The sequence below is a fragment of the Carcharodon carcharias genome, chromosome 20, assembly GCF_017639515.1.
Source record: "Carcharodon carcharias isolate sCarCar2 chromosome 20, sCarCar2.pri, whole genome shotgun sequence".
In the NCBI taxonomy this organism is placed as follows: domain Eukaryota; kingdom Metazoa; phylum Chordata; class Chondrichthyes; order Lamniformes; family Lamnidae; genus Carcharodon; species Carcharodon carcharias.
This window is the reverse complement of record NC_054486.1, coordinates 34,714,273-34,732,002: the sequence shown is the minus strand read 5'-3', so window position 1 is coordinate 34,732,002 and position 17,730 is coordinate 34,714,273. Positions and strand designations below refer to the sequence as shown.

At 40.8% G+C, this 17,730-nt stretch overlaps 1 protein-coding gene and 1 pseudogene across 1 annotated transcript in view; both read right to left on the bottom strand.

Annotated features, from left to right (window-relative positions):
• The window catches only part of LOC121292208 (enhancer of rudimentary homolog), a 49,367-nt gene that overhangs the window by 2,901 nt on the left and 28,736 nt on the right, over window positions 1–17,730 (bottom strand). Inside the window, exon 4 of the mRNA XM_041213892.1 lies at window positions 8,807–8,927. Coding sequence (XP_041069826.1) covers window positions 8,807–8,927 — 121 coding nt within the window. The remainder of the gene's footprint in view (window positions 1–8,806; window positions 8,928–17,730) is intronic.
• On the bottom strand, window positions 9,502–10,122 carry LOC121292737 (annotated as a pseudogene).

The window sequence follows — 17,730 nt, the reverse complement described above, 5'->3', positions numbered from 1 at the left end:
GGTTTACCTTGAAAATAGACAGGTTTTGAATGCAAGTGTATCCTGCACACATGAGGAGAGTCGTGCATTCAGCCAATCCCAATCTCTCCAATGATAATAGGCTCATGGACTAAGCTAGCAGGGCCAGTCACTCCTGCAACCTAATGCTAACTGCTTGTGAGATGTGGGAGCAGACTATGACCAAGGCCATTATGCTCAGAAGTGAAGCTCTTCCATCTTGAAGGCGGGATAAGTTGGAAAATACATTTCACAACAATTACTCACAAAAACAATATCATAGAACAGAGGGAACATTAGAGAAAATGCACCAACAACCTCCACCTTGGTGATTTAGGCACTTTTACTCTGAATATTGACAGTCAAAAGTGGGAGGGGACACTAGGGAGTGGGGCAGGAGACAAGAGCTGAGTAGATGTTTATGGGAAAGGAGCCAATCATAGAAACGTCTGCAACTATTTATTTAAAGATGATTTAAATAAACAAAGAGTGAAGCAGGTGCATACAGAGGTTTTGCTTTTAATAGAAAAGAAGGAACTTGCATTTGTATAGTACCTTTCAGAAACTCAGGATGTCCCAAAGTGCTTCACAGCCAATGAAGTACTTTTGAAGTGTTACAACCTTGAACCTGTAAGCAGTACACTAAGGAAAAATTGTGATTTCTTTAAGATAGCTGTGGAATCTGTAATTGTTTTTAAGAATGTTTGAAAAGGACTTAAGAGTTTGCGTCAATTGTAAAGGAATTAATTGTTATTTTCTGGCAGAATAAGAAATACTGGTCCATGTGACCTGATGACCCTTGACCTGGAAGCAGTACAAACAGGAAGGAAGTTAACATACAGAAGCATGTGGGCAAAGACAAAGAAGAACTGGCACATTTACAAGGAGCTGTGTGTGTAATACAGTTAAAAATGATAGAATGCTCTAACCCTGTCTTCAGCTGAGATTGTGAATTGGCCAATTCTATAGTTATGCTTCAAATTTATCCAGAGCCAGCCAGACCATTTAACCAAAAGAGTTATCCAAAGTTATTAAAGGAGTTTGATAAAGGAATCTCTGGGGAATATGTGCCAGGACTGTCTCCAGAGGACTCAGATGGAGTGGATGACCAAATCCATTGAGTGAGAAAAGTGAGAGATCCTATGTTCTGGAGATTGACTTGGAAGGAGAGAGATCGTATGTGGTATCACATTTGTGCAGAGAATGATGTAGGTGCTTGTGATTACATAAGACTTATCTTTGTTGTATCGACTATTTAAAGTGAAATTTACCTTTTTACTTGAAGTATTAGTTGCCTGTTAACTCATGTTCAATTTGCATTGGTTCTGATTCGTGTTAAAGTAAAGAGTGGAAATCCTATTGGTAATTTCTTCATTTGGGGATTGTTTGGTAAATTTGGTTATTTTTATTCATGATTTCTCCCATGGGGATTGTAATGAGGGAAGCACCATCCAATTTGTGCACAGAAATCTCCCACACACGCTGAATACGGGCAGATAATCTTGTTTTTAATGTTGGTGGAGGAGTAAATATTGGCCAGGATGTCAGGGGAGAACACCCTTGATCTTCAATCTTTGACATCCAATTGAGAAGGCAGACAAGGCTTCAGCACTGCACTGGGTGTGTTGGCCTGTATTACATGCGGAAATCTCTGGAGTGGGTTTTGAACCCATGACCTTTTGACCCCAAGGTGAGAGTCCCATCAACCATGCTTACAAAAAAGCCCCATTTTACTCAATTTAAATTACACAATTTATCAGGTAAGCTTCACTAACCTGTCGATGCTTCACCATCCCACACCCCTCCCTGCCTCACCTGATTATTCAGTATTGGCTGTACCCAGTCTATCCAATACCCAGAGGAGAGTTACCCCTACATCAGAACATCACCTTCCTATAAGCACTCATTTTTGAAACAAACAGAATTCCTAGTTCTAAGTCTCGTTGTGATGCATTAGTTTTTTTTAAAAAATTCATTCTCAGGATATGACAATTGCTGGCAATTCTAGCATTATATCATTATCCCTGACTGTCCTTGGGAAGGTGGTGGCAAATCTAAAGCAGTCACAGATTCAGACTTCCTGTATTCATTATGATGGGGATAAGCAACATTGATCAAAGCACCTATCCAGATGATGTATTAAAGGATCATTCAAATCAACCACCAGACTGCAGTGATGATTTAGCAGTTGAACAGCTTGCTGAGATTCATTGGCCTCTATCCAAGTGACTATTTTGCCATTTATAAGCACGAACAATAGATGCTTGTGGAACAGGGTGAGGGTCACTTAGCTCAGTTGGCTAAATGACTAGAGTGTGATGCAGAATTACATGAACAGTGCAGGTTTAATCCCTGTACCTGCTCTGGTAGTTCATGGAGGCTGCCTCCTTGCCTTGCCCCACACTTGATGTAGTATGGTGCCCCTCAAATGTCTCTCTCTAACAGAGGGAAATGCCTATGAACCCTCATGGACATATTTAACTACCTGTGGAACAGTAAAGTGAGGAGGATAGGGAGAGAAGGAAGGTGAGAAAACAAAAAACGCAGAAAATAAAATGATGCCCGATTACTGTCACATTGACTGACATATTATTCCTAGCCAGCCTGCCATCACTTCCCATTCATTCTCTGCAGTCATGTGACAGTGAGCTAACAAGCATCCATTTAGTCCTTAATGTTAGGACAGGACTGGAAAACTCATTTTCCAACCTATCAATCTACCAGACAAGTATCGAGCATTAGAAAAGAGGAAAGAGCGTTGACCCTCATTTCTGATCATCGGCCAATTCCTTCAAGGGGAGTCTGAAGCTTCAATGAAAGGATAAGTATTTGCCCATCATCCATTTCCCAGCACCCCTCAAATAAACGTTCAATATCTCCACCCATATATAGACAGGAATTTTGTAATAATATTAAACTTAAGTCATCCATTTGCAACATGGCAATGGTAGATGAAAATAAATTCCTTTTTGTTTTTGCCACTGAATGGCACATTTCATTAGCACAATAGCCTCAGAAACTGATTGTGACCTACAAAATTGGGCAACAAAGGTACTGGAATTTTGTGAATTCACAGCAGTGCTGCTGAAGCTGGTCAGCCAGGCTCACTGAAACTGTTTTCTGCCCAGGCTCAAAGTGCCCTTCCAGGCTAAGAGCAAGAAGTCTGCTAAACTTATGGATAATGATCATGAAAAATAGAAGAGCCAGATTCACAGGAAACGTGTCCCACCAGACCAAAAAATGTGCCCAACCATAATAAAGCAGAAAAGAAAATCATAGAATCTCATAGCAGAAAAGGCCATTCAGTCCATTATATTTCTGCTGGCTCTCGGAAAGCCCCATCTGATTAGTCGCACTCCCATAGCCCTGCAAATTTTTCCTTTCAAATATTTATCTAATTACCTTTTGAAATTTATCAAATCTGTTTCCACCTTTGTTTAAGGCAATGAATTCCAGATCTCAACAATTCGCTACATAAAAAAATTGTGTCATCTTCCCTCTGGTTCTTTTGTCAATTATTTTAAATTGGTGTCCCTAGTTGTCAACACTCCTGCCAGTGGAAACAGTTTCTCCTTATCTAGGATTACATAAGATATAAGGCACGGAAACAGACCACGTAGCTCAACCAGTCCATGTCAGTGTTTCTGCTTTGCTTGATCCTCTTCCCATCTTTCTCATCTAAACTTACCATCGTAACCATCTATTCCTTTCTCCCTCATATGCTTATCTGGTTTTCCCTTAATTGCACCTATATTATTCACTTCAACCATTTCCTGTGGTAGCGAGTTCCACATTCTCACTGCTCTTTGGGTAATGATGTTTCTTCCTAACTGCCTATTGGATTTCTTGGTGTCTATCTTGTATCTATGGCCTCTAGTTAGGTAATTCTCCACAACATGAAATATTCTTTCTGTATCCACTCCACCAAAATCTTTGTTAATTTTAAAGATCTCGATTAGGTCACCCTCAGCCTTCATTTTTCAAGAGAGGGGACCCAATCCGTCAATCCTTTCCTGAGTAGTATACCCACACAATTCTGGTATCATCCTTGTATATCTTCTCTGCACTCTCTCCAGTGCTTCTATATCCTTGTTATTATATGGTGACCAGAATTGCATGCAATACTCCGAATATCATCTAACCAAGGTTCGATGGCACAACTTCCCTACTTTTCAATTTTATCCCTCTAGAAACAAAACCTGGTGCTATCTGCTTTATCTAAACCTCTCCAATTTTGAACACCTCTTTTGAGGTGGATGTTTTGAACCTCTCTTTAACCATCTCTATGGGAAGGAAAACAATTCCCACTTCTCTAGTTTCTCCCTGGTCCATCATTCCCGGTACCACTCTAGTAAACCTCCTCTGCACCCTCTCCAACACCTTCATATATACTTCCTAAAGTGTGATGCATAAAATTGGATACAATAGGCTGAGGCCTAACCAGTGTTTTAGAAAGGCTTAACATAATTTCTTGTTTTTGTATCTCTATTTATAAAGTCAAAGGTCACATATAGCTTAAAAACAATATCTGAAAACCAATCCTCATCAACATGTCCTGCCGCCATCAAAGACTTGTGTAAGTACATACTGTTTCTGCACCTCCTTTAAAATCTAGCCTATATTGTCCTATCAGCTAGGTGTATTCTCACAGAACTCACCCAAGAAGTACAAGAAAGGAGAATGGTGCTTTTTGCCATCCATTTTTCTCTCTTAGCCAATATGATGCCCTCACCTCTCTCTCTCCTCTAACCCTCCACCCATAAGGGAGATAAATCACCTTCATAGAGACATTGAAAATATGAGTAGGTCATTCGGCCCTTCAAGCCTACTCCACCATTCAATATCATCATGGCTGATCCTCTAACTCAACACTGTACTCCTGCGCTCTCCCCATACCCCTTGACGCCTTTACAGTCCAGAAAGCTATTTCCTTCTTAAATATATTCAGTGACTTGGCCTCCACAGCCTTCTGTGTTAAAGAATTCCATAGGTTCACCACTCTCTGAATTAAGACGTTTCTCCTCATCTCAGTCCTAAATGATCTACCACGTATCCTGAGACTGTGACTCCCCAGCCAGAGGAAATATCATCCCTGTATCCAGCCTGTCCAATCCTGTCAGCATTTTACATGTTTCATTGAGATCTCCTCTCATTCTTCTAAATTCCAGTGAATACAGGTCTAGTTGGCCCAATTTCTCCTCATGTGACAATTCTGCCATATATTCATTAACCCATGTACTTCAGCAATTATACTCTATTTTTAACTGTTACACAAATGCAAGTTTCTGCTCCTTCATTTCCTCAGCCCCGAGGATCCTGACCTGAGCATCAGCAGGTGACTGGGATTCTGTTACATTTCTACAGACTCCCACAAATATCCATATTTTGGAACTGGAAATCAGATTGTCATTGGCTTCCAGCTTTCTCCTTCCACCTTGAAGGTGGTATACAGGACACACGTGCCCACAAGATTGAGCCATTTAGTCCTTTCCCTCCCCTTGGCATTAAATTAAGGAAAGCTACATAAACAAAGTCTAAAGTCACATCAGGTGACATTCTGCCTAGTAGCTTTGGATTCAAGTTACCATTTTGAAGTTGGGGAACTGTGCTGTTTTGGATTTTGCATGTTTGACTCAAATCTAGTTTGGCAAGGGAGAAGGAGGAAAAAACAATCATCTCAAAAAGTAGGCTGCAATTCAGTCACAGCAATCACCCAACTCCATCCATAGCGGTGTTTCAGCAGCAGTACATAGCATTATATTGTATTTACAGCTCAAGAATATGGCATTTGGCTGAACTGGTCAGTACTGCTGCTTATGCTCCACAGGAGCTTCCTCTCACCCTATTTTCATCGAACACTATCACCGTATCCTTCTATTCCTGTCTCTCTCATTGTGCTTATCCAGCCTTTCCTTCAATACATCTCTGCTATTTGTCTCAACTATTCCATGTGGTTGCAAGTTCTACATTCTAACCTCTTTTTGGGTAAAGACATTTCTCCTGAATTTCCTATTGGTTTTATTAGTGTCCATTTTATACTAGTTCTGGTGACACCCACAGGTGGAAACATAGTAGTCAAGTACCACTATTATGTGCTGCACCCTCTCTAGCAAGGGACAAAATACCTCGACAGGTAGAGTTAAATAATTCATAAATACATAATCCCAATGAGATCCCTTCAAAATCAATCACAACTAAGGGGCAATTTCGATCCAAGTAGTCTTGGATTAGTTAGAACATTTTCTCATGGCACTGAGAAATTCTTACCTGCACACTGAGTGCCTTTTGTGAACTCCCTTCCAACGCCAAACCCGCTTAATGAATTCCACACAACAAAATGTTGAATAAATGAAGGCACTTGAAGCTTGGCTTACTTTCTTTCTCTTGTGGATTGTAAAATGAAATATTCAGTTTAGTTTATGCAGGAAATTGCCCATTAGCAGGGCTTTAGTGAATAGATGTAAATATATAACACATGGGGCCAGTACTCTTACAAATCTGGAAAAACACAGCAATGGGAATTGGCAACAGCTACAGGATCTAGTGAAGAGCGCATGTAAACTCAGGCGTGGCCTCAAATTGAGGAGAAAGCAGTTTAGAGCCCAGCAGTGTAATCGGGGTTGGTTGAAAGGATTGGGTAATTAAATGTAACAGAACTGCATTGACTACAAACAGGCCTGATTAACTGGAGAATGGAAAACCCAAGTGCAATCACAGGAGATGTATACTGGAACAACATCTGTATTCAATGAAAACTAAAACCCCGTGGAAAACACATTTTCACAAGAGATGCGTTTTAATGGTGTGTGTACTTATGTCTAAAGAGCAAACATTCCTGGAAGCTCAATGCTTCAGTGATGATAGCGAGAACCTCTGCAGATTACATTCTCCCTGTTATCAACAATCATTAGGTAAAAAATATTCAATAAAAGGAAGCAGAGGGTGACGTTTCCTTATGTTAAAGGTGTTATACAATACAAGTTGTTGTCGTCTAATAGGCTTTAACTTTAGTATTTACGAGATTAAAATAGTTGCCAAAAAATAACCAAGCAAAATTACTGTCCAAAATTTGCAAAGGCATTTGTCACTCACTGTTGGAACATTCACTTGCCCACACCCACATGAGCAATAGGAATGATCACATTTACACATGGGAAAAGCAGGGCAGCCTTAAGGAAGAGGTTGTACATGGCTTCTCGCCCTGTGACCTCCTCCACCTCTACAATTCTCAGAGATCCCCGTGTTCTGCCAGTTCTGGCCTCTTGTGCATCCCCAACTCCTATCACCCCATTGGCAGCCACGTCTTCAGCTGTATAAGTCAGAGGTTCTCAAACTAGGGGCCGCAGAAATTATCCAGGTGAGCTGGGAGGTGGGATTGGAGTGTGACCCCACATGTGCAGCACAGAGTGGACTAGTTGTCTCACGTATGAGTGGAGGGCACAAGAATAGACAGTCTGAATTTAGGTATACCCATCTCTAAAATTTAAGTAAAAAGCTGTTTATTTAAAAGCATTATTAAAACTCTTTTCACATGCAGCAGTTTATTATGATCATTATCAGCGTAGATCGGGGACCTGTGATAACTAATGCATCTGCAAAGGGGTCCTAAAACCAAAGATTTTTCAGAACTACTGGCCTAGGCCCTAACCTCTGGAATTCTGTCCCTAAACCACTGCGCCTCTCTCTCCTTTGTTAAGATGCTCCTTAAACCCTACCGTTTTCCCTGTCCTCATGTCTCCTTAAGTGGCTCGATGTCATATTTTGTTTGATAACACTCCAGTGAAACATCTTGGGAGAGTGTACCACATTAAAGGTGCTATATAAATGCAAGTTGTATATGAATAGCACCTCAGTCATTGACTCTGCTCTAGTTTACAGATTTGTCATAGCAACTTCTCCAGGGTTCAGCATCACCTAGGTGGAATATGCTGACCCATTTCTGTACACTGTAAATGCCAGGAAATGCTGCATATTGCTTAAAAATAAATAAACATTCTCCATAACTATGATCCAGAGGCAACGCAGAGCTGTTTTGTGAGGTTACAAGCAGGGTGACTCCGGAATGATAAAACACCCTGGCTACTGTTCATTTCGAAAGTAAAGCTTTGCGACTTGAGAGAGAGAAATATACTAGATCTCAAGGAATCACAAAGTACAGTCTGGCCTTTTGCCAGGCTGTTTTATCATTCCAGAGTCACCCTGCTTGTAACCTCACAAAACAGCTCTGCATTGCCTCTGGATCATAGTTATGGAGAATGTTTATTTTTAAGCAATATGCAGCATTTCCTGGCATTTGCAGTATACAGAAATGGGTCAGCACCAACTGGCTAATGAAAACTTCAAACAGGACAGCTAATTTTAACAGTCTTTGGGATAAAGCGTGAATGCACATTTATAAATCGTTGATTATCTAAACAAAACAGCATGAGTATGTAATTGTAAACTAAAAAACCAAAGTGGTTGGGGCGAATAGCATGAATGCTTTGAAGGGGAAATTATATGAAGTAGAGTGAGAGGAGGCTCGTGGGAGCCTGAACATTAACCCAAATGGGTTGTTTCTGTGTTGTACATTCACTCAAACAGCAGCATCACCCTGCACGGTGTGTACGCCACCCAGTGGCAATTTATGTCATAGCCATGTATAGAAGACTAGTTTCAGACTCTGTGCATCATTCCTCTTTTCATCAATTAAGGGCTAGACAAACCAGTCAAGTGCTACTCCACAACAAAAGGCAGCACATTTTTCAATCTCTTTGACAATATTATTCGACAGTTCAGTTGAGCCATGAATCAAGAGGTTTATACTCACACGAGGCAACTGAGATCAGCCAAATCGTCGATGAAATCAAAAAGCTGGCTAATGTCATAGGTGATTGATGGGCTGTTTGGGTTCATACGCTTCAAATGCTCTTCATACATCTTACAGACACCTAACAAATGTGGGGAGGCCAAGAAAAGGGAGGATTACACTTTTATAGATGCAATGTTTCCATCTGAAAAATAAACGCTCCTCGCTCCCTCTGTGTCAGCAATGTGTCTCAGTCCCAGAGCAGAAAATACTGCAGGTCCGTAAGCATCTGCAGAGAAAAGGCTTCGAGGTGCAAATGTCATCCTGAACTTTTAAAAATGAATTTGTTTGCAATCAACATATCCGGTTAAATAAAATTACTGGCACTGAAGACAAATCATTTTACAGTTTCAGAACACTTATCTACCAAATAAACCCAGAGATCACATTGGATTAGTGCATGGTTATGACAGAGGTCTCCCTGCATCGAAAACAAGCGTGTGTTTGTATACAGATACGGATTCTTTCCTGGGCTTTGCTGAACCAGCAAGATTAAAGGTTCATCATCCCCACTAGCTCAGTACTTTGTGACAGGCCAACAGCATTCCAAGTCAGGGAACATTAAAGGTTAACTCTTTAAACCAGAGTTAAAAACCTGCCAACAAGCCATTATCCAGGCAATACAAATCAATAGTACTCATTTCCTCAAATTTATGTTACTCTCTTAGGCCAACCCTCCCTCCCATCCTAATCCCCTGCCCTGAAGATTTTGGAAAATGACCCACCCGTTTCCCTGCCGAATTACTTGATATAAAAACAAAAACGTCTTCCGGTTCTGTCTTTTTGGGTACAACCATTTGTGTAGATGGATCTGCCTGCCACCCTTGTTCTAATATGGCTTTAACAGCATCTTCTACTGGAAGTCCCACAAAGGCTGCGAGATCATTGGCACTAATCGAGGTATACGCTTGGGCAACAAGACCAAAGGCACGTCGTCTTGTAGCACCTCTCAGTTCCTCCATGATAGGCTGGATGGTTTCAGACCATTGATGTGAGCTAATCACTGTGTAACTTCCAGGAATGTCCCTTTACCAGATATGCTGTCCCACAGATCAAATTGCTCCCAGCTCAGGATTAGCAGTTTTGATGGCTTGAGGTATTCTCTTCAAGAGGTACTGAGCAGTATTCATGTCATTGTATAGCAGATATAAAGCAAGCAGTTGACCATAAACTTGTGGTGTTGCTATTCCACCAGGAGCCTCCAGCTCCTGAATCTCTCAGTGCTCCAACAGTTTGCTGAATCCCAGTGAGTTTTCCGCCATCACCGCAGTGGGCATCTTACCAACTTCTCCCCACCTCAATCGCCTCTTCCAGTTCTGGCAAAGTCATTGATCTGAAATGTTAATTGCTTCTCTCTCTACAGATTCTACCTCACCTCCTGTTCTTCAGAATGGTTTTATTTCAGATTTCCAGCATCTGCACTATTTTGCAATTTATTGGATCATAGAATACTAACAGCACAGGTGGCGGTTACTTTGACTCATTGTGTCCATTTCTCCATCCTAGTTACACTTCTCCACCCTTTCCCTGTAGCCCTACAAAACTTTTTCACTTCAGATAATTATCCAATTCCATTTCAAAAGCTAGGAATGAACCTACCTCTACCACATTCTCAGGCAATGCATTCCGGATCCTAAACACACGCTGCATAAATGTTTTTCCTCACGTTGCCTTTGTTTCTTTTGCTAATCACCTTAAATTTGTGTCCTCTGATTTTCAAACAAAGTTTCTCCCAATCTACTCTGTCTAGACACCTCATGGTTTTGAGTGCCATTATCAAATCTCCTCTCAAATTTCTCTTCTTTAAGGAGAACAGACTCTGATTCTATCTATCCATGTAACTCATCTCGGGAACCATTCTCAAGAAACTTTTCTTCACCCTCTCTGATGCCTTCACAACTTTCCTAATGTGTGGTGCCCAGAATTGGACACAAAATGCCAATTGAGGCTGAACCAGTGTTTTATAAAAGATTCATATAACTTGCTTTTGTACTCTATGCCCGTTTTATAAAATTCAAGATTCTATCTCCTTATTAGCCTCTTTCTCAACCTGCCTTGCCACCTTCAATGATTTGTGCACCTATACCCCCGGGTCTCTCCGCTCTGCACCCTGTTTAGATTTGTTTTGTTGCATTCCAGTTAAGAACTGTTAACATTTAAATAGAAATCCAAATGCCACAATTTAACCAATAAAACTACGTCACAAGATTTCACTTTTTTTAAACAAAACATAAACGTTTTTGTACATGGGACAAAGCAAATATGAGTAAGTTAACACTATAGCCTATAACTACATATGTTACGCACTCAGATTTACATCTTCCTTCCCCCATGAATTCTCTTCTAAGACACAATCTTATGTTCCTTATAGTCCCTCATAAGTAAATTTATCTTTTTATTTCTGTTGGACTGTTGTATTAGAATTATAATGGCTGCAGTTTAAAGGATATGTCTGCTGGAACAGGATGAGAGATATATACAATGTTGCAGCCCTGGAACAGAGTGTGCCATGAAAGACAGTATGGTGCCGGAAAGGAGTCCTGGATCAAGGGAGCAGCCTGACAACAGCATTTTACTTGGTTCCTGACCGGGTTTTTGTGTGAGGGCAGAGCAACAGAAAACTCCTGGCCTACAAAGAGAAAACATCTAAAATCTCTTTTCCTCATATCTCTATAAGCTGCTCTCTCTCTCTCTCTCTCTCTCTCTATGAGGAAACCACTGTAAAAAGGAAATGGGGGAAAACCACTGTTAGAGACATTGAAAAGCAAGTTCTCAGCCAATGAACTACAGACTGAAAGTGCTGGAAGACCAGCTCATGTCATCAACAAGAACTGAAAGGAATTTGGAAGACATCGATTAAAATCAATCAATAGAATCCTGTACTCCGGATTGGTGCTATTGAACTGTTTTATCCCACCCTTAAAATCCATGTTTTGTGTGGCTTGTGTGTGTGTATAGGGATTTGAGAAGGGGGTAGAGTTTAAGTTACACTGTTAGAAGTTAGCAGTTCATATTTTTTCTTTTGCTACTAGTTAAAGACAATTTGTTCAATAAACATTTATTTACTTATTAAGTTTACCAACCTGGTGCTCATATTCTGTTAACCTAAATTAAACAGTTAAGTAATGTTGGAACAATCTGGTCTTTTGGTCAAACTTTTCACATTTGTCACGGCTTGGGGAACTGTTGGGCTTGATATTACAGCACACTATCCCAGTGAGTCGTGACAAAGTTTGGGGGCTCGGGTCCAGGATATTTTGGGACAAAAGACAACGACGATTTGGGTGTAGATTTAGTAAGTAAAAAGCTCAAAGGAAACACCAGGTTTGTACTGTCAAAAGTAAGATGGCACTGGAAACTGCTAAAGCTTTCCTGCAAGTGGAAGAGATACCGCTGACGATTTTACAAGTGTTTCCAAAAGCCAGGTTAATTGAATTGGCAAGTAGGATTGCCTGCCAAAGCTAGGAGAGTAGAGATAAATCGAAGAGATGGCACTGCATTTGAAATTGGAATGCCCGAGAAACCGAGTTCTCCAATGGGTGGTTCATTGGAATGGGCTCAAATTCAGTTGCAAATAAAAAAAACTGGAATTAGAGGCAGCAGAGAGAGAAGGACATTCCAAAGGGAACAGACAGAAAGGCAGGAGAGAGAAAGAAAACAAGAAAGGGAATTAGAAAAGAAGGAAAGAGAAAAAGAGTGAATTCCAGCCTAGAATGCTGGCAGTTAAAAAAGAGACACCAGTAGGTGAGACAGGAATTATTTCCAGATCAGAACCCAGTGGGGAGACATTTAAATTTGTAAAAGCTCTCCCAAAATTTGAGGAAAGGAATGTTGAAGCATTCTTTTATTTCATTTGGGAAGATAGCTAAACAGATGAACTGGCCAAAGGAAAACTGGACATTGCCCATGCAGAGCAAATTGACAGCTAGAGCACAGGAAATTTATGCTTCACTGTCCAAGGAGGTTTCTAAGGATTATGATGTCCACTCAAAATAGCCTTTTTCACCATGAGTTGGTCCCTGAAGCATACAGATAAAAGTTTCGAAATTTAAGGAAACAGCCTGGCCTGTTACATTGAATTTGATGGAGTGAGCAAAGTAGTTTTGACAGGTGGATATGAGCATTAGGAGTTGAAACTACCCATGACGTTCTCAGAGAGACCATTCTCGTGGAAGAATTTAAAAACTCCCTACCTTCTGTAATAAAAAGCCATGTTGAAGACCAAAGGGTTGCAACTGCTTAAAGAGGCAGCAGTAATGGCTGACGATTATAAGCTGATCCATAACACTAAACCTTTTTTCCATCATCCCCATAAATTTGAAAGGGATAGAAAGTGGGAGAGTGCAAGGAAGGCAAGTAGCTAGGGTGAAGAATGGATAGCTGGGAATATCTTAAGATCTTCTCCCCAGATCAAGAAGGAAGGTACTGAGGGTGGAGGTGAAACTCGAAGGCCTAAGTGTTTCCATTATGATAAAGTGGGACACATTCTTTCAGCATGCTAGAAGTTGCAAGGGAAGCCTTTAGGACTTATTGGAGTTTGTAAGAGTGAATCTAAAAAAGGAACTCAAAAAGAAAATGCCACAAATAACCTTGTAGCTTTAACTACAAATAAGGGTCTGGAGGTAAACACTGCTGTGAATGCAGGTGAAGTGAATAAGGTAGATGAGAGATATAAAGGGCTTTTGTCAAAGGAACAATAACCCCCTTTTCATCAAATGATGCAGCTAAATCCATAACTATATTAAGAGACACTGGAGCTACTCAAACTCTTTTGCTGGAGAAGGACCTAGTTTTTCCTCCAGAGAGTTCAATGAAAGCTGAAGTATTGGTAAATGGGATAAGTGGAGAGTATATCCTGGAGAGTATTGCACTTTGTACAAAGTGCAATTGGAGTGTGATTTGTTGTCTGGATCGGTGGCTATGGGTGTGGTTAAGAAATTACCAGTGAATGGAGTTGATTTACTCCTGGGGAATGATTTGACAGGAGTGAAGGTTATAGCTTCGCCCCTAATTACAGAAAGTCCGGGAGAGGCTAAAGATACAGAGCAGATACAAGAACAAGTTCCTGGTATTTTTCCATTGTGTGTGGTAACCAGAGCAATGGCTAAACAAAGTCCATCACCAGAGTTCAAAGTAACAACACGAGCAGATGTTAGAGTAGCCGAAACTTTAAGGATGAGGATAATAATTCAAAGGAAGTGTTTGGCAGGTCTTCATTAACTGAGGCTCAGAAAGCACATCCAGAGTTAAACAAGTTAGCACAGTCAGCTCACACTGAAGCTGAGGCGGAAGGAGTTCCAGAATGCTATTACATTAAAAATGGAGTTCTGATGAGGAAGTGGAGACACCCTCACAGACCTGCAGATGAGGAATAGACGGTTGTTCATCAGATAGTGGTACTGCCCAAATCGCGCAAGGAGATATTCCTATGGCAGGACATGTAGGAATATGGAAAACTCAAGCATCGTTAAACAGACATTTTACCTGGCCAAGACTTCATAAGGACATAGTGCAGCTGCCATACATACCAGGTAGTAGGTAAATCTCAACATGTAATCAAACTAGCACTTATAATATCCATAACCGGTTTTTGAAGAACCATTTAGTCAGGTATTAGTAGATTGTATAAGACCATTACCCAAAACGAAAGCAGGGCATCAGTTTATTCTTACAATCATGGATATGACAACCCGATTTCCAGAAGCTATTCCTTTAAGGACAATTACAGATAAAGTGGTAGTGGAAAATTTAACTCAGTTTTTCACTTGTTATGGCCTACCAATTGACCAAGGTTCTAACTTCATGCTTAAAATTTTCCAGGACATAATTAGCAGTTTGGGTTTCAAACAAATAAAGTCTACTGCCTATCACCCAGACTCAGAGAGCTTTAGAGAGACATCATCAGACTCTCAAAATCATGATCAAGATCTATTGCCATGATTGGGACAAAGGATTAGGTTTCTTACTATTTGCTATCAGAGATTCTCTGAATGAATCTACTGGATTTAGTCCATTTGAATGGATCTATGGTCATGAAATAAGAGGCCCATTAAAAGTAATTAAGGAAACCTTCCTAAAGCAGAAAGATGAATCCTCCATGTTGGATTACACGTCCATGTTTCTAAAAGGACTCACAGGAGCATGTAAAGTAGCACGAGAACACTTAAAGATTTCCCAAGCCAAAATGAAAGAATGGGCAGATTAGCATGCTACAACTAGAACATTCCAAGCAGGAGATGAAGTATTGGCATTATTACCTTTGCAGGGTGAACCCCTGAAAGTGAAATTCAGTATATAAGATAATTAGGAGAGTTAGTAAAGTAACTTATCTGATAGATACTCCTGAGCACAGGAAGAAGATATGGTTATGTCACACAAACATGTTGAAGCAATATCATTGCAGACAAGAAGATAAGGTAGGGCAAGTGTGCTAGGTGGTAGGAGTAGTGGAGGATGACAGAGACAGTAAGGGCAAGGTAGAAGAAGTAGACAGTGCCCAAAGCGAACTTCCTTAGGAGGTATAAGGGAATTTGTAGGGATACACCTGGATGTACTGCTTTAACTAAACATTACGTGGACATGGGAGACTCAGTGCTGATAAAACAACATCATTATTGGTTGAGCCCAGAAAAAGAAGCTCAGTTAGAAACAGGGATCCAATATATGCTGGACAATCAATTAATTGAGCCCAGCCAAAGTGGCTGGAGTTCACCGGTAGTATTGGCTCCTAAGCCAAATGGATCCACTAGATTTCATATAGACTACAGGAAAGTGAATGTAACTAACGAGGACATGTTCGTACACAATTCCTCAGTTAAAAGATTGCATTGATAGGGTTGGCATTGCCTCATTTCTTTCTAAAATTGATCTATTGAAAGGGTACTGCAAGTGTCATTAACATCAAGGGCTAAAGATATATCCACTTGTTACACCAAGTGGGTTGTATCAATTTCTAGTCATGCCATTTGGGTTTAAAAATGCCCCAGCTACATTTCAGTGACTTATGAATCAAGTTGTAGCTGAAGTACATAACTGTGGTTGATTTAGACAATGTTGTAACATATGGTACCTCATGAAAAGAACTTGTAAAGCAATGGAGGACCTGTTTAAGCAATTGAAGTTGGCTGACTTTGTTATAAATCTGACCAAAAGCAAGGGTAACTTATCTAGGTCACATCGTAGGACAAGGGAAAGTGCTGCCAAGAACAGCAAAAGTGAACGCTCTAATAGAATTTCCCATTCCGCAAACTAAATGAGAAGTCCTGAGATTTTTGGGAATATATGGATTTTAATAGGAAGGTTGTGCCTAACTTTAGCACAATAGCTATACCTCTCACCAATTTGTTAAGAAAACAGGCAAAAGTGGTATGGTCAGCAGAATGCCAAGCAACCTTAGAAAAGCTGAAGGCAATCTCAGTAAATGAACCAGTGGTGGCTGCCCCTGACTTTACCAAACCTTTTAAAATGGTAATTGATGCTAGCAACTTCTGGGTAGGTGCAGACCTCTTATTACAAGGTGATCAATTAGGGATAGAGAAGCCAGTGGGCTACTTTTCCAAGAATCTAAATCAATATCAGAAGAAGTACTCTACTGTAGAAAAAGAAACTCAGGCATTGTTGTCGTCTCTTCAACACTTTGAAGTTTATGTCGACACGATAACAAAGAAACACTAATCCCCACGCTGACCATAATCCGCTGGCATTCATTGAAAAGTTTAAAACTCAAAATGCGAGACTGTTTAGATGGATCTACTGTTTCAACCATTCAATGTAAAGATTGTTCACATTGCCGGTAAAAATAATGTGATTGCAGGTGCATTGCCCTGGCTGTAAAATACTAAAATAAGTTAAAGGGTAAGAAATGCTGAAGATTGTATAAGTGGGAGGAAGGATGAATAGGAATAAGTCTCATGTTTTGTTGTCCATGTGTCACATACATAAGCAATGGCGTAGTGGTATTGTCACTGGGCTAGTAACCCAGAGACCAAGGGTAATGCCACAGCAGATGGTAGAATTTGAATTCAATAAAAATCTGGAATTAAAAGTCTAATGATGACCATGGAACCATTGTCGTTTGTTGTAAAATCCCATCTGGTTCACTAATGTCCCTTAGGGAAGGAAATCTGTTGTCCTTACTTGGTCTGGCCTACCTGTAACTCCAGGGCAATGTGGAGGACTCTGAAATGGCCTAGCAAGCCACTCAGTTGTAACAAATCACTACAAAAGTCACAAAAAAGGAATGAAACCGGACAAATAACATCTGGGGGCCAGTGCCAAAATTGGGAGGGCTCTCCCACAGACTAGTCAAGCAATAGCCTAACATAGTCATCCTCATGGAACCATACCTTACAGGTAATGTCACCACCATCACCATCCCTGGATGTGCCAGGTCCAGCAGAGGTGGGCAGCACAGTGGTATACAATTGGGAAGGAGTTGCCCTGCGAGTCCTCAACATTGACTCCGGACCCCATAGCAGCAGGTCAAACATGGGCCCTCCCTCAGCTGATGAATCAGTGCTCCTCCATGTTGAACACCACTTGTAGGAAGCACTGAGGGTGGCAAGGGCGCAGTATGTAGTTTGGAGGGGAGACTTCAATGTCCACCACCAAGAGTGGCTCGTTGCACCACTACTGACCGAACTGGCCGAGTCCTAAATGACATTGCAGCTAGACTGGGTCTGCAGCAGGTTGTGAGGGAACCAACAAGAGGGAAAAACATACTTGACCCCATCCTCATCAACCTGCCTGCCACAGATGCATCTGTCCATGACAGTATCAGTAGGAGTGCACAGTCATTGTGGAGACGAAGTCCCGCCTTCACATTGATGATACCTCCATCGTGTTCTGTGGCATTGTCACCGTGCTAAATGGGATAGATTTTGAAC